The 22,508-nt window shown below is 41.4% G+C and overlaps 1 protein-coding gene and 1 long non-coding RNA gene across 3 annotated transcripts; one reads left to right on the plus strand and one right to left on the minus strand.

The window, feature by feature from the left end:
- Nucleotides 1-698: 698 nt before the first annotated feature.
- LOC111346331 (uncharacterized) lies at nucleotides 699-20,174 on the minus strand. 2 transcript variants are annotated; one of them, XM_088762155.1, is made up of 8 exons: nucleotides 20,016-20,174; nucleotides 10,451-14,327; nucleotides 9,302-9,479; nucleotides 8,313-8,598; nucleotides 7,278-7,528; nucleotides 6,311-6,539; nucleotides 4,411-5,765; nucleotides 699-3,699 (listed from the first exon to the last, which is right to left on the minus strand). In XM_088762155.1, exons 2-8 carry the CDS (start codon nucleotides 14,317-14,319, stop codon nucleotides 1,600-1,602), a joined length of 8,268 nt encoding a protein of 2,755 aa, XP_088618281.1. In that variant the 5' UTR covers nucleotides 14,320-14,327; nucleotides 20,016-20,174; the 3' UTR covers nucleotides 699-1,599. The 2 variants fall into 2 exon arrangements, with proteins under 2 accessions (XP_088618281.1, XP_088618282.1); XM_088762156.1 differs by lacking the exon at nucleotides 20,016-20,174 and adding an exon at nucleotides 16,078-16,247.
- LOC148729979 (uncharacterized) lies at nucleotides 18,920-22,321 on the plus strand. Its single transcript, XR_016002101.1, has 2 exons — nucleotides 18,920-19,395; nucleotides 20,819-22,321. It is a non-coding gene; the product is annotated as an uncharacterized LOC148729979 (long non-coding RNA).
- Nucleotides 22,322-22,508: the final 187 nt, after the last annotated feature.

Genomic DNA, 22,508 nt, shown 5'->3' on the forward strand with positions numbered 1-22,508 from the left:
TGTTGTTGTTGATCATACTTCAAAAACCCCGAGTGAAAAATGAAAAATCGAAAGGTTATTCGATGTTCTGCGGTACTCTGACAAAAAATGAGTTGCAACTTTAATTTGAGATATCGACGGCCCTGATCCTGCAATAGATCGCGCTCTCTATCGATTTCCCGGCATAATCCACGCGGGATGCTAAGAGAAAACGAGAAGGGTTGGAAATGACAAGCCGGAGACGAGTAATTGACAAACTTTATAAGTGTTCTCGCAACATCCACGCATGAAATACAATGAAATTAAATATTATTTAATTTCCTATGGTTTTACAGGAATAAACGATAGGTGTTTGACTAATCAGTGCGCTTGTACTATGCGTTAAAGAAGGATTTGTTCAATACCACTCGTTTTCCCGCTCTTTTGTGGTTTTGCCGCTGAGGAACGCGGGCTTTGGTACTCTTTTTTATTACTGTAGCGGCCACTTCCTTTGACGACTTCTTCCTGTTTATTCAACTGTTCTGCTATCGAGAACAGTATATCAGTTACTTTATAACATAAGAGGAAGGACGGGTAGTGAAATCCACACTCTCTTGTGAGGGGGGAGCATTGCGTTACCTTCCGGGAGTGACTGTGAAGGAGATTTCGTAGGTTATCAGTTTTTTCGCTGAATCAATTTACGATATTACTTCGGCCTGAAAACAGAAAGCATAAAGTACTGAATATTCCACAAGGTTTCGCCCCTTTATTGAGTTAGCTACATACTTCAAACAGGCATAATGCAATCAAAATTACATCTGCGGCCAAAAATTCTCCTAAAACACCATTTTCGTCCCAAAGCAAAGTTATCTCACTCACTTTAATTTCATTCTATACCGTTAGAAAATGGCTGTGTTGAGCATTCACATGGGTTGGTTTTCAGCAGTATCGCGCTTATTTCTGGTTGGACTAAGCATTTTAACAAAACTCAGAGGACTTTTCGGCAAAATTTATCGAAATTAATACTTTTATCTTAAGTTCTACTGAATTGGTAACTATCGCCTTCTTTAAATGTTTTTAAAACACGATGCTGAAAGAATTTTCTTTGTAAGGAATTAATTCTCAGCACAAAAAGCACAAATTTGCACTCTGAAGAAAACAAGCGTGACATTAATCAGAGTTCAAGGAGGGGAATGGTCATGAGTCCCGGCGAACATCAAAGTGACCCGCTCTTGATGTTGAACTGTACTGTAACGTCATCGCAAGGGTGCACACTCGCTATTACTCTAATAACTCTGCATTAATTAAAATATCTGATTCACTGACCTGACAAAATATTCATTTCAGGATCAAGGTGTGAGTTCACTTTCATACCTACTAAGTTCTTCTACATTTTATACAATTACCCCTTTATAAAATCGTACTTAGAGCGCATTAAAATTGAATGTCGAGAAATGTAAAAATTGACTATTGAAATTACACAGAAATAATTTGTTTTACATCTTCTATCTAGGCTACTAGAGCTTGCATCGAGTGATTTTGACATTCTATGACGCAAAAACATTTCAACGATTCTAACATTTCTCGTAAAGAATTGTCAAATTAGAGGAGGTCTGGCATTAACCTGGATCATCTGTCATTTTACTTCGATACAAATGAGGACAAAGCAAGTGCGTAATTCCATACTTCCTCTAAGAACGTTTTGACAGTTTCCTTTTCTGTTAAATCTTCTGGAAGCTTTGCCTCTAAAGACACTTCCCAACGAGTGTGTATTTTTCTGAATTCATCGACTTCCTCTGGCCCTAATGGTCTGGAATATTCCGTCACCTCGTTGAGGTATGCTGTGAGACCATTAAAGAATTCACCTTGACCACGTGAAGCGCATGTGAACTTTTTGGACTTGTAGTGACGAATAAGTCGTACATCTTTCCATAACTCTTCCTGAACTGTAAATGGCTGCTCAAGTGCACTGGGTTTGAGTATACGCTGGTACTTGGCGTACTTCGTATCCCGGATATCGTTCAGCGCCAAAGCATAACGAGATTGGAGCAAGAAACGAACGTCTGTTTCCCAGTTGTCATCTACATGTCCCCCATCCTGTGCGACGCCACGATCTGGTCGTTGCCGGTATGGCCTCTTAACATCCACCATAAACCAGCGTAGATTTGGAAACTTCACTTCGACAAAGTTGAATTTCTCATCGAACCTGACGTAAAATTCTACCTCTCCATTCAAAATGACCACTGCGTAGTTTTCAGTAGGATTTCCATCTTGCTGGAATCCGGACTGATGAAGAAAAGTCTCCACTCTTTCCGGCGAGTGAACAAATGTGAACAACGTGCTTCTCGAAGGTTTTCCGCGTTTCCGCTTCTTTTTGGCTCCACTGAATATCATCGGACGTTTTGCCCACCTGTTCCTTCTCCGATCGCGTTCTTCTTCTTGGTCAACGTAAGTGACTCGTCCTGGAACGCGGATTCTTTTTTGTAGTACACTTGGTTTTCTCTTATTTGTTCGGAGCATTGCAATAGTGATGGACTCGCTATCTTCGAGCAGAGTGTGTGGAACATTGAACATATAGATTCGTCCAAAGTGTACAGCGAATTCGCGACATCCATGCACTTCAGGATCGAAATCCCGGTCAAGTATTTGCAGTTGTTGAAAGAATTTTTCTTCAAAGCACTGGTACGCGTAATTACTCCTGTATGTGACGTGTTCTAACAAAGCGACATGCTGGGCCTTTCCGTCGTGTGTCTGATGACAACGCCAGTGGTATGGTATTAAAGACACATTATCATTTTGACTTCTACTTCCTTCAAACACAAGCAGACTTGCATCTTCTACGAAACAGCCACTCATGAGCGATACCCTGTCACGTGATGCAAGTGTGCTCATCTCTTCCAGCTCTCTCTCTACTGCTCGTATCGCGGGCTCACTTCCTTTCACCTCGAGAACAAATGAGGAACGTGACCTTGGAAAATTGGGGCGAATGATGACGCTCCTCGCTCCAGTCTTTCGCGCTATTTCTCGAGCTCTACTTTTTGTAACGCCCGGCATGCACCAGGAAAGAAGCGGTGAAAGAGAAATTACTTCGTAATCTTCGGAGCCACTGATGGTCAGCATGATCTCTGCGTCTCCAAATAACGCCAGAAGCTGATAGGCACGTTGCATTTGTTCTTTCACGAGGACTAGATGATCTTTCTCCAGAAGCTCTGAGAGCTTTGGTGCACCAAAAAGACGAGCCAGCAATTGTGGGAGCTCTCTTTCAAAACACGAGTCGTGTGCTTGAAAAAAATTCACCAGCATTTGGCCAATTTGGGTTACGTCTGGCTCCACCTGAGGAAACTGAGAGTCGTTCTGGTGAGCTCCAAGAGATTCTATAACATTTTCCAACTCCATGTACTGCTTACCATCTCTTGCACTGCCTTGCATTTGGTGTGCCACGGTTTCCAAAACGTGCTCCTCGTTAATCTGCCTGTTATGCATGCACTGAGCTAAGAAAAGGGCAGCGAGCATGTTTGAAGTGTTTCCAGCGCCAGCCCCGTTGCGCGACAGCCCTGTCACGCAACACCATCGATGTATAGCACGGAGCACCAATAAGAGGTGAGGGTAAGACTTGACGTAGCTTGACAGCAAAGCGGCCATTGTTAAACTGTTTGGGGATGAACTCAAATCACAAGAAAGGGTTGAAGAGCAATAACTGCCATTTACCAGGTTCACTGTTGGCTGCTTGCATGAAAGGATCTAAACGAGAAATAAGAATCGAATTAAAGAATGCTGAGGAAAGCAAGGTATAGGGTTTTGAAGAGTGTGCTGAGGTCCAACCAACCATGATTACTTAAACAGGAGACGGATGTAAAAAATAGATCTTTTCTTACTTTTCTTATGTTTTCTTTTCCCCCTTTTAGTCAATTTTTCGCGAATGACGACTCTTCTTAAAGCATGGTTAGCGTACAATCGTCCAACACTTAATTGACGAAGCTGTGTTTGGTCGGCAAAGCTGTCTCAACACTAATTCAACAGTGTCATGGTTTACGAAGTCACATGTGAACAACTTATACTAAAGCTACGGCGTAAGTGAAGTCATCTACATCAGGTCTTCTACAGCCCTTAGTAAAGATAAACAACCTAAGATATAAACTAACTAAAAGTACTATTATTGGTCTTAAAAAAACTTGCGCCACATTCGAAACCAAACAGATTCGAAGCTGCAACCAATCACAACTTGGTCACTGGAGTCTTTCCGAGCTTCAGGTAAATTGCTTGCTTTCACTTCAACTTCTCATTGGCTCCTGGTGAGTTTTCCCTTGTTATTATGGGCTGTTGTGGTTGCTTTGGTTTGGGGTTTACGAAAGGCTCTAAAATTGGTCCTTTATTCTTACACGGTAAGAGGAAATAAAAGCTAAGTCATCATTAGATGGTCAACTTTTAAAATAAGAGAAAAGTCTTACTTACGGGGAAATGCTTTTTGTTGACAAGTTGAACTTTCCAGAAAAGATTTTTAAAGTTTTCGTCTTGTTGCTCTCGTTCCTTTGACGTCTCCTCCTTCATGAGAGGGATCAGGGACTTCAATACTTTCGCTTCTTCCTCAATCGAAGTGTTATTTCCTTGTGGTGACACCACAGGGAAAGCAGGTAGGTTTCGTGCCTGGATATCCTGAGGTAAAAAGCACAAATCCAGATCCGAAGTCTTGTGAAATAGCAGTGTAGCAGTAGAGCCAATGATAGTCATCGAGAAAGTGGAATCAGCAGCCTGCAGATGGCGAAATATAACGTTTTTTATTCTTATTCGAGCTCTGAACTCCTCAAGTAACCAGGCCTTCTCTTCGTCAAACACCCTAACAAGGCTCTGACCCACGGTTGCGCAAACGTCTAATGTCTGGGACTGACTGGGACGATCTTTTCGCGTTTTGATGGCGAGCATGACATCATTGATAAACCAAGGAAAACTAATTAGCCTTTTCTCGGGGTTTTCGTCTGAATCATTACCGTGATCATGTGCATGCGTGTAGGCCACTATGTACCAAGCCGAGGCCTTTAAACGCATCTCATCCGAAATCAGCACCTCGTCTTTTAACCACTGTCCATCGCTGTCGAATTCGCGAAAGAATTCCCGACGGAGGTACGAGCGTATCGCAAACAGCTCTTCGCTGACGAGTTCGGCAATCTCTGTTTTTTCTTTACGCAAGCGATTTCGAAGCTTCATGAAACAGCCAGAGATGATTTCTGCCTCGGTTTCGATGCCGTACACCCGCATCAAACTCTCCATCTTATCACGATACCAAGAATAGACTTCTTTCGCGTTTTCAACGAATCTATCGTTACCTGGCAACAGGAAGGACTCGTCCAAACGGACTTTTTGATCGTATTTTTCAGATGTAGTATCTTTAAACTTCCGACAGCGTCGATAGAGCTTTCCTAGAACCTTTTCAGAGGGATAACTTGGTTTATGGCTCTTCATCATGAAATCAGGAAGCTTTTCTATAATCCCAATACCTGTAGTATCAGGCCATTTTCCCGTTTTGGGTGCGTCAACTGCTAAAGAGTGCAGTTTTGCAAGTAAAAGACAATTCTTGGATCGCACGCCGTCTTTCTCGATATCCGCCAAAGCCTTGTGCGCGTTGTCAATCACGCCTAACTGGTCAGACCGGATGTAATCCACCACAAACTTGGTCATATCGCGAGTAGCGATTGGCTCAGTCTGTTCCAGTTTAGGAAGTGAAGGATAGTCCATTGGCGGGTAATTGGGTTTCCTTGGTAACAAGTCTTTATTCCAACAGACGAAGTATAGGTCACCGTCCAAATCACCGCCTGAAATCAGAATAATCATTTAGAATTTTGTTCAAATTTTCACAATCTGATCTGTTTATGACTACATTCATACCTTTCGCAGGAATCCTAATGAAAAAAACCGCGCTTGGTTAGCTGATGTTGTAGAGACTGTAGAGCGCTGGACTGCCGTGCGGGAGGTCGAGGGTTAAAGCTCCAGATCGGATCAGCACTTAGGGTTTTAAAAATAAATTTTTTGATTTTACGGAGAAAAAAAAAGTGCGATAGAACTTCTCGATATAATTTTCGGAAAAGGTTCATTAAAAGGGTCCTTTAGAAAAATTAAAGTTAATTACGAAATTTTGTAACTGTCGCCAGATTCTTGATATTTACGGTTAGTGGCTCTGGAGCTGAACTGGGCCAGCCTGTCTAAATACCGCAAATAAATAAATATAATTCAGTTATATTACCCTACTAGGTCCTTTCATGAGGTTCTTAAAGGAGTCATTCTAATTAAACTTAAGTGCCGTGTAAGTGTTTAAGATCGGAAGAGAAAGTCATTCAAACTGTCACAATAGGCATATTACCTGCCATCTCGTTAGGATGTGTCCGCGAGCCTCGGCTTGGGAAAACGATGCAGTCCACAAGATGAAAGAGGCCTGGTACGTCAACAGCCTCGAGCTGACGTACATCTCCCGGATGTAAGCATGGATTACGAGTAACCACCACCGGTCCGCTCAGCACAATTTTTTTGTTCTTGTCAAACTCGTCATCCCGATCCTCACGTGTTTCAACCGCGGAATACTGTACGAAAACCTGACGCGATAAAATAGAATGAACATGTTATCAAGACGACTCAGCAAAGGCACACATCCTGTTATCATTATTATCTTTCCAAAAGTGGTCAAATGTGTGGTTGCGAGTAGGATATGAGACTCATTGTAATCTGCGCGTATAGCGTCCCAAGAGGCGTGGGAAGAGCGGAATTTAAAGTTTACCCAGCCTATGTGATGCTTTTCTGCAGGACATATGGTAATTCTGTAACAGTGAAATATTATGGGAGTCCAACAATAGTTAAGTGTAAGCACGGTAATTGGTGTTGGATGGTGGGGAGGGGGGTTGTTACACAGCTCTTAGATATGGACATGGACCATCAGCATAGTATAGACCTTCCAGACAGTGTAGCCCTGAAGTGTTTCAGCTGTTCACAAGTTGGTCGAAAAATTCGCGCGGAGATCGCAAAAAGTGACTTTTTTTAACTGGGTAAGTCACATATGTGAACTGCGGTTAAAAAAATGACTATGAGAGCGATCTTCGCTGTAATGAACACTACCTTAAGCAGTAGCAGAAAAAAGGCTTGAAAACAATTTTTGGCCTGTACGGGATTCTGCTGCGAAAGGGTTAAATTTGCACTAATTTCAAAGATCAGTTTTCAAGAGCCCTTTGTTGAAAATAGCCGGTATTGTTGGATTGTATTTAGCCAGACTTCGCTGTACCAGGTTTACGTTCACGGTTAGTAGTAGAACTTCAAAGAACTAATAAAAAACAACTCACTTGGCCAGGTTTCAGTACACCCAACTCGTCCATCACACCCATCATCAAGCGTGCTTCCGCTGGTGGCAAAAGAATGCGGGCTCGGGAAAGCAGTTCGTGCATGTGATTTCGGTACATGGCCACCAAAAGTGATTTAAAGAATGGCTCTGTTGTCAGCGGTATCCCTGCATTAGAAACATTGTGATAGGAGACGCCCATTTTGGCTCCACTACCCAGTAGCTGAATAGCATCACGTTCATTCACAAGCATCCCTTTGAACAAGCAAAGGTGTAGTGTGAGATATTACGTAACCAGACTAAATTTAAGGACGGGAAGGGTTGGAGACTCGCTCTATTTGTTTCCAATTCTAACTTAGTCAGCAACAGTTGTTGATTGAAACGGTTTCGTGATAATATAGACAATTGACAAGGAATAAAAATGCTGTGTAAAAAAGCACGGGTCAAGAACCTTAGACTCAAAAGGCAAATTTTCATCATATTCCATGTAATAAGTCGAAAAAAGAGGCGATATAGTTGTAGATCCCTAACGAATTATTTTTTTGTTTATTATTCTTGTGCAAATAGTGTTAATTGTAGTAAAATTTTGTGTGCGCTTTCTTTGTGTCATAGCTTAACATTACGTAGCATAGCATGTATTTAAATCTTATTGTTCATCGTAGTTTGTTTAGTTTTGTCCAGTATTTTGTTCAGTGTTCGAGTTTTCTTGGTCACTCGCTTCGTGTAGCTATTTCGCCACTAGGCAGGAAATCTACAACATCGCAACAAATGTAAGTATTGCATTATGTAGTTTTCATCGTTGTATTCGTTGTAGCTTTCCTTGTGTATTAAGTTTAGTTTCTATTGTAATAGGTTTTCGTTCCCCGCTTTATTTGCAGTTTTAACCGTGTCGTGTCGTTTCGTTTCGTGTTGAAAATTGCGCGGTTAGAGTTTCTCCTTACCAATAAAGATAATCAGTCGCCCGTGGCAGTCACAATAGTGATCATCCTCTCGTGGGCGAACATTTTCTGACACGAATCTATTGACCTCATCCTCTTACCTGCCAACTTGTCTAACATGTCGTTTTGCAATTTGATGAAGACTTCATCCGGGACTCCAAGGTTAGACAGAAGCATGATCACCTGATGATTGAGGAAAACGACCTGAGGACGAGAAGTCTGCAATACTTCCAGTCTGCGGTGAAAGCTATCAAACTTGGACATGCTCTCACGAAATATGGCCTGTTTCCCTGGAAGTCTGGGATCTAGTGCAAGAACTCCTTTGTAGCCGGCGAAACGGACTTGAAATGCAGATGGTTTGAAAGGTTTACCAATTTGTCGGACAACCTTAAAAATAGGGTGTGGGTTTCAGTCTAATGCAACAAGGGAAACTCTTGGAATTTGTAAAATAAAGTACAGTTTAATACAGCGCTTTGTGAAGGACTGAGTGTCATAAAACTAAAAAAAATCGGCACAAGGTGCAAGTAAGAGTTCGAATTAAGTACAGCCAGATGTCCAAAAATGGCAACGAAAAATTGTATTCAAAGGGGGAGGGAGCCAATAACGATTATCGTGCGCTGCACGACAGAGCTGAATAACCAAGTGTTACGTCAAAGATATGCGGTCAACAACACGGGCTCAAGCGTGCGAGGTTTAAAATTTAGAAAACTTGCGAAAATAACGAGCTGGCATTTAAACCAGGGCATTTTGTCGTCGTTAAATGCATTTTCCTATTCCCAAAGTGTTTAAGGAGAAAAGTAATTATCAAAAGTATTTAGGGGCTGTACAAAGTTGTTGTAAGTTGTTCTGCAAAAGAATGAAGCGTCAAGGAAAACAACGCCTCGAAGGAACAGAAGAGAAAATCAACCGTGCGAACGACTCAAAATTCGTTTTTCCGCACCAAAACCTAGCGCGTGCGCATACGTTATTCAGTTCTATCGTGTCTCACGTGAAGTGGCTTGCACCGCTGCACTACCTCGTGTTTCAGTGGGCTCGAAGTCAGAGGAGAATGTCTCCCTTTTTTCCGAAGTAAAACGAACATTCATTATACCTCTGCGGCCAACTCTTCGGATATCTTTCCGACTCCGTCGGAGAAGCAGTATTCTCCGTCAGCTGTCTTAACATCATCTTCTTCCTCATGATAGGTATCCTCACTGGTCGCAAACCCCACAGCGTCTAAGGAGGTGGAAAAACACTGACCCATACGAGCCATGTATGAGGCAACACACCTATTGGAAAGCAAATAACATAAATTTTAACGTAAAGGAGACCAATTAGAATGGAAGAAAATATCACATGAATCCAAAAGAAAATAGAAAAAAATTGATCAAGTAAACTGCGTTGAACGGGGATATATACGACGAAAGGCGAAGGGCTCCGACGAAGGGCTAACGCTCGAAACGTCAGCTTTTGTAATCGTTACGGTGGCCAATTTACCATTTCAACTTTGTTGATATATCCAAATTATTTCGTTACTCCCACCGACGCAGCCCCAAACAGTTTCTTTCGAAACTATCAGCCTTGATATATACGAATAACAGAGCCACAACCGAATTGAGTTGTTCACCTCATTGGATGAAAGGGCTGAACAGGCTTACTTGACCAATCATCGAGTAAACAGGGCAAAATAATTAACTTTTTTGGCAAGGAGCCATCTGGCTCCTAAATCTTCCAAAGTGGTCGCCAAGGCCAAAAAGATAGGAGCCATTGTTGTGAGCCCGCAATATGCGTTGTTAGCAAAAGGGACATTTCAGTTCACAATATAAAATGCAACATTTAGAAAATCCAAGATGGCGGATGTTGACGTGTTCGGTTCGTAGCATTCGTGACGCTTTTGCTTAACAAACCTCATCGTTCGCGCCGATTCATCTACTTTAAAGCTGTTTTTAGTTGCAAAATACAACAAGGTAAGATATACAAAACCCAAAGAGTTCGGTGCATGTGTGACAACAACAATTCTAGACTTCTTGTGAGAGCCCTCATTCCCTCTGATCAAGTAGCCGTAAACAAAGTGGCCGACATTTGTTAATCTCCTACTCTTTTCATTTCCTTTGTGTTCCTATTCACCTCTGATCAATAGCTAGGCTGGTTGAAAGAGCGATATCGCTTTAGTGGAGAAATATTCATTTCTCCTTTTTTTCAGTTTTGACTCAAAACTTTAACTTTTTTCAAATTGAAAAACGGAATAGTGCTTACTCACTTGATATTGGTGAAGTCTCCCATCCAGCGACGTATGTCATCCGGTAGAGAACTGGGCCCTACAAACCAACAGCTATGGTTGCGAAGCTGACTGTTGGAGGAACCCAAAAATTGAAACCGCTGACCACCTACCACTAGTCCTTCATTCAATTTACGATTTACTCCGTCTAATATATCGTGGATATTTCCTCTCGCTGCAGACAACTTTGACAGGTCTTCGTCTCGAATACTAACACAAAGGAAGTCGTCTGTATCATAATTCCTGAGAACGCGATTCTTGACCATGACTTCCGGTGGGTAGAACAAAAGCCTCGTTGGGGTGATGACCGCACGCTTTATCAAAGCACAATGGCCTGGGACCAGCCTGTTATACATTCCGGAAGTTGAAGGGTTTTCTTGTTTCAGTAGCGACTCCAGAGTGGTGCCCGGATCACAGAACTTGTCTTTTTCCAACACTTTACTCAATTTTTCCAAAGCGGCAATAGCTATATTAGAAGATTTGCTCAGCAAGAGTCCACCAAATTTTCCTGGTAGCACTCTCCCGCGAATCAAAGGATGAAAACTGAGGACACTTCCAGCGGCATACTTGACATCATATGGCAAACTATCAGGGATCTCAACATCTCCTAATTTTCCATAGCTCTCCTTCACTCGGCAGTAAAATACACTTTTGTGGAATCTTTTCTCGACTGTGGTCAACAAGCGTCTCAACTGGACAACCTCATTGAATGGTATTGTAACACAGTAGGTAAAGCACTGACTTACGGTATTCTCACCATTGTGGAAATCTGACGCCCTTTCCCAGCTTATATAGTCTGTGAGATTACGAGAGAGATCTGAGGAAACGTTATTGAAATCGGCGGTTATTACATCCGCGTATTCATCGTCGGTCAAGAAGCCTTCGGTTTCTGATTCATCGTCACTTGTCGAGACGACTGAGTCATCTTCATCGTCTTGTTCATCTACTTGAAAAAGATCGAACAAATCTTCCATTACTTCATGCTTATACAGCCGTGGAGGGTGTCGCGCCGTTAGAAAAACGTTAATGGCTTCTGCACTACTATCAGTGTCCACGATTATGAAATCTTCAATCTCCTCGTAGCGAAGTTCTATCTTGTAAGAAACTCTAGCAACAGCACCTTGATCAAGAACGACAGAAGATTGCCTGGAGGAATGCAAGGTCAGCATCTTGAAGCTGTGATCAAAATTAATCTTAATGTCCTTTAAGGTAGGCTCTAGAGGCCACTCACACTGGAAATGGCATCGACTCATAAAAGTACCGAGGCGTAAGGAACTTGCTTTTAACCAATGAAATGATTCAATAGATTTGCGGCGTGTCTCTAATGGTGGGGCCTGGAGCCAAGTCGGAAGTGGTTCCTCGTCACGGTCGGTGAGGCGCATGCACCACACTTCTGTCGCGTGACATGCAAACTCTTCCTTTGAGCGAAACTCCTTGGCTTCTTCATTATGGCTTGGTTCGAGTTCAAACGCCATATCCTCTGATGTGGGTTTCTTTGTAAGTGCTTCACCGGCCGATGAAGTGGACTGAATTGGCTTTGAAGATATCACGTCGAAGTTGTCGTTCAGAAATTCTATCACACGGGATGTTTGATATACCATATTGCGCACCGTGACAGATATGCGAGGGCTGTAGCGCATGACTGGAGAAGTATCTGCACCACTTTCCTCTGCGCTGGGGAGAAAAAGCTTAGGTTTTTTCGCTTCGCATTCGAACTCCTCTGCTTGTGATTGACGCCTCGGGTTCTTCATTAAACAGTTGATGGCTTCTTCCATGTTCTGTTCCTTGAGACACAAATCTTTGGCATCTTTTTCTTGTTTTTCATTGCAGATAACGACAAACTTACTGTTGGATCTACGGGACGCGCGCCCGCGAGTCTGAACTAACGCCCGCAGTGTTGCCGCACCCTCGAAGCGAACGACTAGGTTGCATTCGGGGATGTCCAGTCCTTCCTCCAAAACACTCGTGCAAATCAGCAGCTTGGATTCTCCTTCTCTGAACTTTCTTAACAGCTTTTCCTGTTCATCTTTCCACGTCATTCCGTCATAGCTTCCTTGACCATGGCCGACAAAAGGGTAGGGATTTAACATTTTGGTCACAATCGGGATATCCCTTCTAATCTGCTCGCACATTTTGAAGGTCGTTTTGCGCAAGTTTACGAATATGATACCTCTAGAAGTTGGGTCTTCCCGAACTTGGTGAAGAAACTGCTCTAAGTGCTTCACAAGAATCTTGTACCTGTCCGACATGACAACTGCACGAGGGTAGTCAGCCCTGCATGCTTGATCTACCAAATTTTTGAGGGCTTGAAAAGAACGTTGACTTCCAATTAACCTGTTCAGGGCACGATGTTTCCGTGACTTAGCGGAAACAATGCGGTATACGCATTCTTTGAGACTTTCAACAGCATACTGGTAACCAAGAACTTCACAAAACTCAACAACGCTAAGCAAGTGCATTGCATGCTCAACAACGATCAGCGCTTCAAAGGAGTTCCTGTTACCATGGTAACTATCGATCAGCTTTCTCAGCGCACCTCTAAAATTCGACGAGAATACAGGAAACGGAAAATCTTGACGATCTGGTACATCTTCGAAGAGGATGTCTATCAGATATTTGATGTGTTCTTCAATATGTCGCTGGAGAAGAACTTGATCAGTGTTCATGTGGTCAGATCTTTCATAAATTACGTCTGGGATATTAACATGAATCAACAAATCCGACTCAATGGGCATCGCTACTGCACTTTCCAAGTTCTCAAGGAGCTTTTCAAGTTTCTTACTGGTTTTCTTGAATGTAAGCTCTCCAGCTGGTGAGGCTGTCAGACCGAGCACAACAGGTTTAAACCGGTTTGGCGTCTTTTTGTAGTACTCCATTATCTTGTTGTACGGGTGGTTTCTGCTGCAGTGGTGAGCCTCATCGAACACCAGGACTGAGACATCAGACAGACGAATGGGTGGGTTGTCCTCCGCGGCTAAAAAATTAAGGAAAATCTGGTGTGTTAAGACCAACACATCAACTTTGTTATTAGCTAATTTGTGATAAATACGCCTATTTTGAGGCGACTCCATTTCACCGACCAGCATTTCCACCTTTAAATCTATCAATTGTGACTTAGTGTAATCACGTTGTTGGTGCGCTAATGGTACTCGGTCGACGAGGAATACCATAACTTTGCTTGGGTTCAACTTCTTCATACAACTCATCACCATGGCTGCAATCAAGGTTTTTCCTGAGCCAGTGGGCAGATATACTAGCGTATTACCGCGCATGGCAGAAAGGAACAACTCCCGCTGATAGTCTCGCGGCTCTTGTCGCGTTAAAGAGTCGATTTCGTGCGATGTGTGAGTCCACCCACTCGTATCACAATAAACCATGGCTTCACTATCTCCACGAGATTGGTCTGCTCTTCCTGTTTCTGGCGCATGCGTCGTAACGTTGACAACTTCAATGCCACACTCTTCTTCCAACTCCTTGCTCACTTTTGACAGTTTGTTCGCCATAATCCTCTTTCCATTGTGAGAAATATTGACACTCTCTATTCTAAAACAAATAAGCTGTTTCCCTGCTAACTTTGTTACGTTTGCAACACGTTCGCCACACCCTCGGCAAAGAAAATTGAAAGGGCAATAAAGTGCACTGTTCCCGCCCTTTTCATTTTTAACCTTATGAAGTTTCCCTTCTACATGTTCCTCCTTCCCCTCCCTGACGGCCAAGTGTGTACCAGAGGGGGGTACTTTGGCCAACATCACAGTTTCCCTTGTGGCCAGTACTGTGTCGCATTTTTTGCAATGGAGAGTAACTTTTCCTACTCGATCCATGAAGGACCATTGCTGTGCTGCGTAAGCCATCAAAAGACCTGCCAAGAAATAGAAGTATTAGCACTATGGAACTGTGGAACTGTGGAACTGGGGAAATGTAGAACTGCGGAACAGCCCCACACTACCCTCCCCCCCCACACGCCCACATGCATACCACCACCACCACTACCAGTGCAAACTACAAAGGAAAACTTAACATATAAGAGATAACCAAGCACTTGAGTCAGAAGAGTAAAAACATATCCCAAAAGTGAGAAACCACCACACGAAAAAAAAAAATAATAATAACTACTCAATCAACAGAATAGCAAGCAATAACAAGGTTCAAGAAATAAAAATTCAAAGGAATTTCAATTCATCTCTTAACACCATGGCACCGACAGTCTGAATAGCTCACGTTTACAGACTTTTTCATTGTTCCCGGCGAAACTTTAATACTCATTCTCTATGCTGAAACAACGCCTCGCTGGATGAAACTTTGTTACATAACCATATGAAGGGTTTTTATTTACATTTTGTAAAAATTCTCTGTGTAGTTTATAATCGAGTGTTAAAATTTTTCCGCTCCCATTTTGCAGGCCAGGCCGGGGAGTTGGTGTCAGTTCAGAACCTCAGGTACTCGTTATTTTCTTACTTGCACTGCAGATATAGTTTGCTTTGTTTTGCACGATTGTTATGAATAAGCATATGATATGATTCAATAACTCTAGTCAAATTTTAGGTATATGGTAATGACGATTTTAAAGTTTTGCAAATAAATGTTATCTCGTGAGGAAATCATCCGGTGCATCCTCATCCTCATTTTAGTACTTGGTGTAATATTCAATAACTGTGCCTCTCATTAGTCTGAGTGGGGGTTCCCTGATGTTAATTTCTAGAGAATTCTTTCCGACAACATAATACCAAAAAATTCAGAATGAACGTATGCTGTTTTCAACTTCAAGTGCGATACTTCGCTCCTAAGGTTGCTCATAAACGAGACACATACGCTTCCACAGGAAAACAGGAACCTGCATCTGTATCTGGTTAGTTGAAAATAACAAAATATGCAACGGCAATTCCGCTGACAAAGCTCCAAAACTTTCCAGTACGAGACCCATGTGAAAAACCGTGTTTGTCATAGTTTCAAACCATGATTAAACAGCGAACATAACCAGCTTCACTATTGAACCTGATCGGAATATATTCGATAGATGTAAGCGAGTTTTCCGAGGAAAATTGTCTGTATTGACTGTATTGAACATTAAAAATAAACGCCAGAAAACTCGCGCTGAGGCGCATTTTCACGAAGCCCACGATGAAGATTTCGAATACGAAGTTTTTCACCAACAATAAAACTGCTAAATATCTTCTGTTCATCTCTATTTGGTATTTCATGATCAGGTACACTAGTTTAAATGATATCAAAACATTCTTACTGAAGAGCTGGTGATTTGAAATTTTCACAATAACTAAACTCCAGGCCCCAGTTGTTCGAAGGATGGATAACGTTATACACAGGATAAATCTCAATCCGGTGGATAGCGCAGTACGTTTTGGTAACACTTATCCGCTGGATAGCGATTTATCCGTTGGATAGCGCTATCCGCCCTTTGAACAACCGGAGCCAGTACATTGGCTGATCGAAAAGTACACTTGTCGCCCAGGTAAAATACTCTTAACTTTTGCTGAATACTTTTTACAATCACCGAACGCGTACAAAATCCTATCGAACAAGCCTTCTTTCCGTGCTAATGGCGTCCGGTTTTTTGATACGAATATTTGACGCGGTGAGATGACATGACTTACCTCGGGTAAATATTTCTTTACAAGATTTAAAGGAATCACTTGTATCGCAACTCCATCTTATGTCACAATTTACTTGACAAAAGAGGCGTTACGTTGCCGTTATTAGCAGTTTCACCAAAAGAAATCACTTGAAATACACCTAGGTTGCTGCTTCCGGGATGTCGAAAACAGTTTCGTTTCTCGGAAAGATAAATTATGCAAATTGCTCGTCACGGAAGAGGTTGTACATGGGATTGCGTGACGCTACGACTTTCGCCATTCACATGCCGTTTTTTAATTCCGTAACTTCACACAACAATTCATCGTTACCTATTTTTTTTTAAAAAGCTTAAGAAACATTTTTTAAAAATGAAATTCAACTGTCTTATCAATATGGGTAAATGTAATGAAGACTTTGAAGTTTTAAGGCGGATAAATAATGTTATCTCGTGGGAAATCTTAGGTGCATCATCTTCCTCATTTTTTTGTGGTGTAATATTCACTAACTGTGCCTCTCATTAGTCTGAGTAACAGAGTCCAGGGTACAGGGATTTCATTTCTGAAAAGTTGTTTCTAACAACATAATACCAAAAAATTCAGAATGAAAGTATTCCGTTTTCAACTTCTAGTGTGATACTTCGCTCGTATGGAACACATACGCTTCCACAGGAAAACAGGAACCTACATCTGATCTGGTTTGGTGACAATAACAAAATATTCACTGATATGGCCGACAAAGCCCCAAAACTTTCCAGTACGAAACCCATGTGAAACACCGTGTTTGTCATCAGTAGTTTAGGTAGGTATGGAGATAAGTTTATTTCTCACATTTTCACAGAAAATCTGCATTACAATGTGCTTACAATTATTTAAAATTACATGCGTGGATAGGGACTGGGCTACAATGAGTTTAGAAATACAAGATGATTAATTAAATAATTAAGAATTAACATTTAACTATGTGGGTATGCAAATATATATAAAAAGAAACTATTATTTGTTGAAGGCTAAAATAGTCCTTGGGAAAAAGCTGCGGCGCAGTATTTCGGTCCTGCATTTAGTCACTGAAAAATTGCTAGCGTTCCTCAATTGATACTGATGCACTTGCTTTCTTTCTTTCGGGAGATGTTTAAAAAGTGGCCCTCCTCTTGAGATATTTTCAAGAGTTTTAACACAAAGTTCACTACGTCTTTCAACTAATGTTCTTAAATTAATGAATTGCAGAGCTTCTGGGCAACATAAAGTAGGCACTATGATTTTAAGAGCACGCTTCTGTAATCGTTCTAGCTCTTGAGAAAGGTAGGAGGGGAGGGCGTGGTGCCATACTACACAGCAATATTCAAGAACAGATCGTATCAGTGAGATATAGATAGTGGTTAAATCATTCATTTCCACCCCCCCTCGACGGAGTACTCTAAGTATGTGTAGGCGTTTAGAAGCCTTGGTGACAGTAACTTCAATGTGATTGTTCCACTTTAAGTTATTCTGAATCACCAGGTCAAGTACTTTGTGTGAAGTTACAAGCTCTAATTGTTGGTTGCCGATCTTCCAATGAGGGAGTTCTGTGGGTTCCTTGAGAAAGCATATCCGCATTTCTTTACACTTTTTAGCGTTGAGTTTCATCCAGTTACTGGAGCTCCAAGAGGCGACAGTATCGAGACTTGTTTGGATGGTTGAGGTGCTTTTCCTTACGAGCCCCTCAGACAACGATACATCATCTACAAACTTCCAAGTGCAGGATTCAGGATCAGAGATGTTCAAGTTATTTATCATCACCAGGAACAATATTGGACCGAGTTTTGTTCCCTGGGGGACGCCGGCTGTTGTTGGAAGCCAGTCAGAGATGGAGCCAGGTAACTTAACGCGTTTTCGACGGTTAGTCAGAAAGCTTATTATCCACGGTATTAAAAATATGCGAACTCCTAAGCCCAGAAGTTTCTCTATCAGTACGTTGTACCCGATACGATCGAAAGCCTTATAGAAATCTAGAAAGCAAAGGCGGAGGTGTCGCCCGGGTGAGTCGAGGTACGTAAGCCAGGTGTGAATCATGTCCAGTAAACAATACGTTGTTGAGGTTCCCTTCTGGCACCCAAACTGATTTGGGTCGATTTTATCTTTGACATCGTCAATTAACCATGTAACTACGAAGTCCTCAAGGACTTTGGACAGACAGGGGGTCAACGAAATAGGTCTGGTGTCGCCCTCATCCATAGGTGGTTGTACTTTTGGGATGGGTATTATATTAGATTCTTTCCAGGCTGCTGGTACAATGCCAGATCGGAGTGATGTGTTAAAGATGGTGGTGATAGGTTTAGCTAGTTCGTAAGCAAACTCTTTGACAATGCGACAGGGTACGTTGTCTGGACCATGGGCCTTGGAGGCTTTTATGGCGAGTAACTTCTTGCAGGTTTCGTGGGGTTGCACAAATGGGGCTTCTGCCTCAGCAGGGAGGAAAGCTGGTAGTAGATTACTGTCAAGTGGCGGTATGTCCGCATTAACTGAAACGTAAAATCGATTTAAACTGTTGACGAGTTCTTGTTGGCTCATGATTTTCCCGTCACGCTCCAGTGAAAAAAGGGATGGCTTTTCAGATCTGCCAGACATTTGGTTGATAACGTTCCACCACTTGCGGCAGTCATCTTTCTTTAGGTGTTGTACTTTGTTCTTATAAAAGGACTTTTTCCTCTTCGCTATTTCTTGCTGGACTTTGTATTTCAAAGAGCGCCAGGTTGGGATGTTGCCGCTGTGAAATGCTGTCTGTCGGTCTTTAATCATGAGCTTGAGTTCAGGAGTTACACATGGCTTATCTGTTCGATGCAGCTTGATGGTCTTTGCGGAGAGGATCCGATCGATGGCGTCTGTTAGTTGTTCTCTCATTTTGCAGGCCCGGCCGGGGGAGTTGGTGTCAGTTCGGAAACTCAGGTATTCGTTATTTTCTTACTTGCACTGCAGATATAGTTTGCTTTGTTTTGCACGATTGTTATGAATAAGCTTATGATATGATTCAATAACTCTAGTCAAATTTTAGGTATTTGGTAATAACGATTTTAAAGTTTTGCAAATAAATAATGTTATCTCGTGAGGAAATCATCCGGTGCATCCGCATCCTCATTTTAGTACGTGGTGTAATATTCACTAACTGTGCCTCTCATTAGTCTGAGTGGGGGTTCCCTGGTGGTAATTTCTGGAGAGTTCTTTCTGACAACATAATACCAAAAAATTCAGAATGAAAGTATTCCGTTTTCAACTTCAAGTGCGATACTTCGCTCCTAAGGTTGCTCATAAACGGGACATGCACATACGCTTCCACAGGAAAACAGAAACCTGCATCTGTATCAGGTTAGGTTACAAATAACAAAATATTCAACGGCAATTCCGCTGGCAAAGCTCCAAAACTTTCCAGTACGAGACCCATGTGAAAAACCGTGTTTGTCATAGTTTCAAACCATGATTAAACAGCGAACATAACCGAGCTTCACTATTGAACCTGATCGGAATACATTCGATAGATGTAAGCAAATTATCCGAGGAAAATTGTCTGTATTGACTGTATTGAACATTAAAAAAAAAAAAAAACGCCAGAAGACTCGCGCTGAGGCGCATTTTCACGAAGCCCACCATGAAGATTTCGAATATGAAGTTTTTCACCAACAATAAAACTGTTAAATGTCTTCTGTGCATCTCTATTTGGAATTTCATGATCAGCTACACTAGCTACTTTAGATGATATCAAAACATTCTTACTGAATAGCTGGTGATTTGAAATTTTCACATAAATAAACTCCAGTACATTGGCTGATCGAAAAGTACACTTGTTGCCCAAGTAAAATACTCTAAACTTTTGCAGAATACTTTTTACAATCACTGAACGCGTATAAAATGCTATCGAACAAGCTTACTGTCTGCGCTAATGGCGTCCGGGTTTTACTATGAATATTTGACACGGTTAGATGACTTACCTGGGGTAAATATTTCTTTACAAGATTTAAAGGAATCACTTGTATCGCAAATCCATCTTCATGTTACAATTTACTTGACGAAAGAGGCGTTACGTCGCCGATATTGGCAGTTTCACCAAAAGAAATCACTTGAAATACACCTTGTTTACTGCTTCTGGGATGTCGAAAACAGTTTCATTTCTCCGAAAGATAAATAATGCAAATTGCTCGTCACGAACGAGGTTGTACATGTGGGTATGGTGGCCGAGAACTGCCATTAAAAATATTCAAATTTATAGGAATTATTTTTGTTATTTTTGTTTTAATTTCGATTTATTTTTCATTTTTCTTTTTAAAATGAAAGCAAGTGAAAGTAAAATGTAAAATAGAAATAAAATGAAATCAAAGATAAACTGAAATCAAATCAAATTTAAATACTACCCGGACGAGCGCTGCCACTAGTGTTTTTTTTTTTTCGCGGTCGGAAAAAAAAAATTTGTTCGTGGCCGAACGCTGCCACATGGCCGAGGGCTGCCAAACAAACCCAGAATGCACTACCATCAAAAAGTTCAGTGAGAAGCAATTTCTGGGTCGAATAATTCATACCCATGTCCTTGTATGTCTAGCAGCATGAGATTTTTGTCTGACTTTTCATAAGAAAAATGGGTTATACTTTGAGCCTTCTGACCCATAACATCTGTTTCCTCGACACAACAATCACCAGTATTGTTTAAGTACTTGGTAAACTGTCCATCAATAATCTTCTCCACGGTCACAAATTCTCCTTTATCATCTTCACCGTAGTATATCTTTCTATACCTTAGGACCTCTCCAAATGCATGTTTTCCAATGATTTTTTGTTCCAACTGGCGAGCAAAATTCCTTGCAAGAAGATGCATCTGAACCGCCTTTTGGGTGAGTTGTTGGACAGTTTGCCCAATGTCATTTATTCCCTTCACAGCATCAGGAAGGTATCTTTTAATTACCTAGGTAGTCCCCTTGAACTGTGGTGCTTTGTGGTTGCTTTGCATGCATTGCGAAACCCACCGTGAGCAAACGGCTCTTATTCTTCGTTGAATTCGACAGTTATTATTATACAGCTCCTTTCCTTTAATTTTTGTGTTGTATCTCCTGCATCACGCTTCTTCCCTCTTTTCGCAGTCACTTTCTCTTTTAAGTTTTCCACGCGGCATCCGCCATACTAGAATCTTGAAAGGCATCCTGCAAATAATTCTGGGTTTGTTTGGCAGCCCTCGGCCTTCCGACCGCGAAAAAAAAAAAAAAAAAAAAAAACTAGTGGCAGCGCTCGGCCGGGTAGTATTTAATTTTGATTTCATTTCATTTATCTTTGGTTTCATTTTATTTCTATTTTACATTTTACTTTCACTTGCTTTTATTTTAAAAAGAAAATGAGAAATAAATCGAAATTAAAACAAAAATAATTCCTATAAATTTGAATATTTTTAATGGCAGTTCTCGGCCACCATACATGTGATTGCGTGACGCTACGACTTCCGCCATTCACATGCCGTTTTTAGATTCTGTAACTTCACACAACAATTCATCGCTACCTATTTTTCTGAAAAGCTAAAGAAACATTTTTAACAAAATAAATTCAACTGTCTTATCAAAATGTGTAAATGTTCAAATTCTGCTATTTCATTAGGTACAACATTTAAATGTGCCACATAACATTGCATGGAAACCAATCATTTTTTGTAAATAGTAGGTTCCGTCAAAGGGAAGGCCAACGCTAGGTAAGAGTTTTTGTCATGATGGTAACGTTACTGTTCTGTTATTCCCTCAACATACTGACACATGTAATTACCATAGAAGTCAACATAGTTTTGTGAATAGTTTTTTTCACTCCACATTTACTAAGTAATTCACTGATTTTATTATCTCGAATTTTTCTTCATTTTCTAGTATCTGTTCGACAAAGACTAGGTTCAAATTTTCTACAAAGTTGCCTGAGAGTCTTGCGTCAATGTTGTCCAATTCAGGTTTTGCTCCCAATTCAAAGCTAAGAGGACTGGCAGAGATAAGGAAGAACTCTTTCGAGTTGGGATTTATTTCGACAAACTACATAGATCAGAACAGGCATTCAGTGAAGAGATATGGTGTTAAAAGTTTCCCATAAACTCCCCTTTCCCCAAAATGTGTGCAAAAGGAGTTGGGTGCGTAGCAAAGGTCAACTGACCATTGATACATTAATTTTCCTGGCAGATATCGTGTCCCTACGATAAGTGATAAAAGAAGTTGGCATGCCACCCATTACTAGTTTGTCAACAACCCTCCACTAAACATAATAAACAGAAATCTTGCAATTTATTTGTTTCTATTTCTAAAGATTCATACAGTGTACAGGCGAGAGAACAATAGGACACGTAGTCTCCTACTAGGTTCACCCGCCTAAACCAACCCCAACCCACCCCAGGGAAGGATATCCATCACACAGTAATCTCGTGCGTGGGAAATTAAGGTCTCCTACCCCTAACCCTGCAGGAGACAGGA

The sequence above is a fragment of the Stylophora pistillata genome, chromosome 5 (genome assembly GCF_964205215.1).
Source record: "Stylophora pistillata chromosome 5, jaStyPist1.2, whole genome shotgun sequence".
Lineage (NCBI taxonomy): Eukaryota > Metazoa > Cnidaria > Anthozoa > Scleractinia > Pocilloporidae > Stylophora > Stylophora pistillata.

Bases quoted from the DNA above. Each gene is read 5' to 3' on its own strand.
- LOC111346331 (XM_088762155.1), bottom strand. From the start codon at position 14,319: ATGGCTTACGCAGCACAGCAATGGTCCTTCATGGATCGAGTAGGAAAA. The intron at 9,480-10,450 runs GTGAGTAAGCAC...GCTTTCCAATAG, and splicing joins GGAGACTTCACCAATATCAA to GTGTGTTGCCTCATACATGG. The intron at 7,529-8,312 runs GTAAGAGGATGA...GCTTGTTCAAAG, and splicing joins CATGTTAGACAAGTTGGCAG to GGATGCTTGTGAATGAACGT.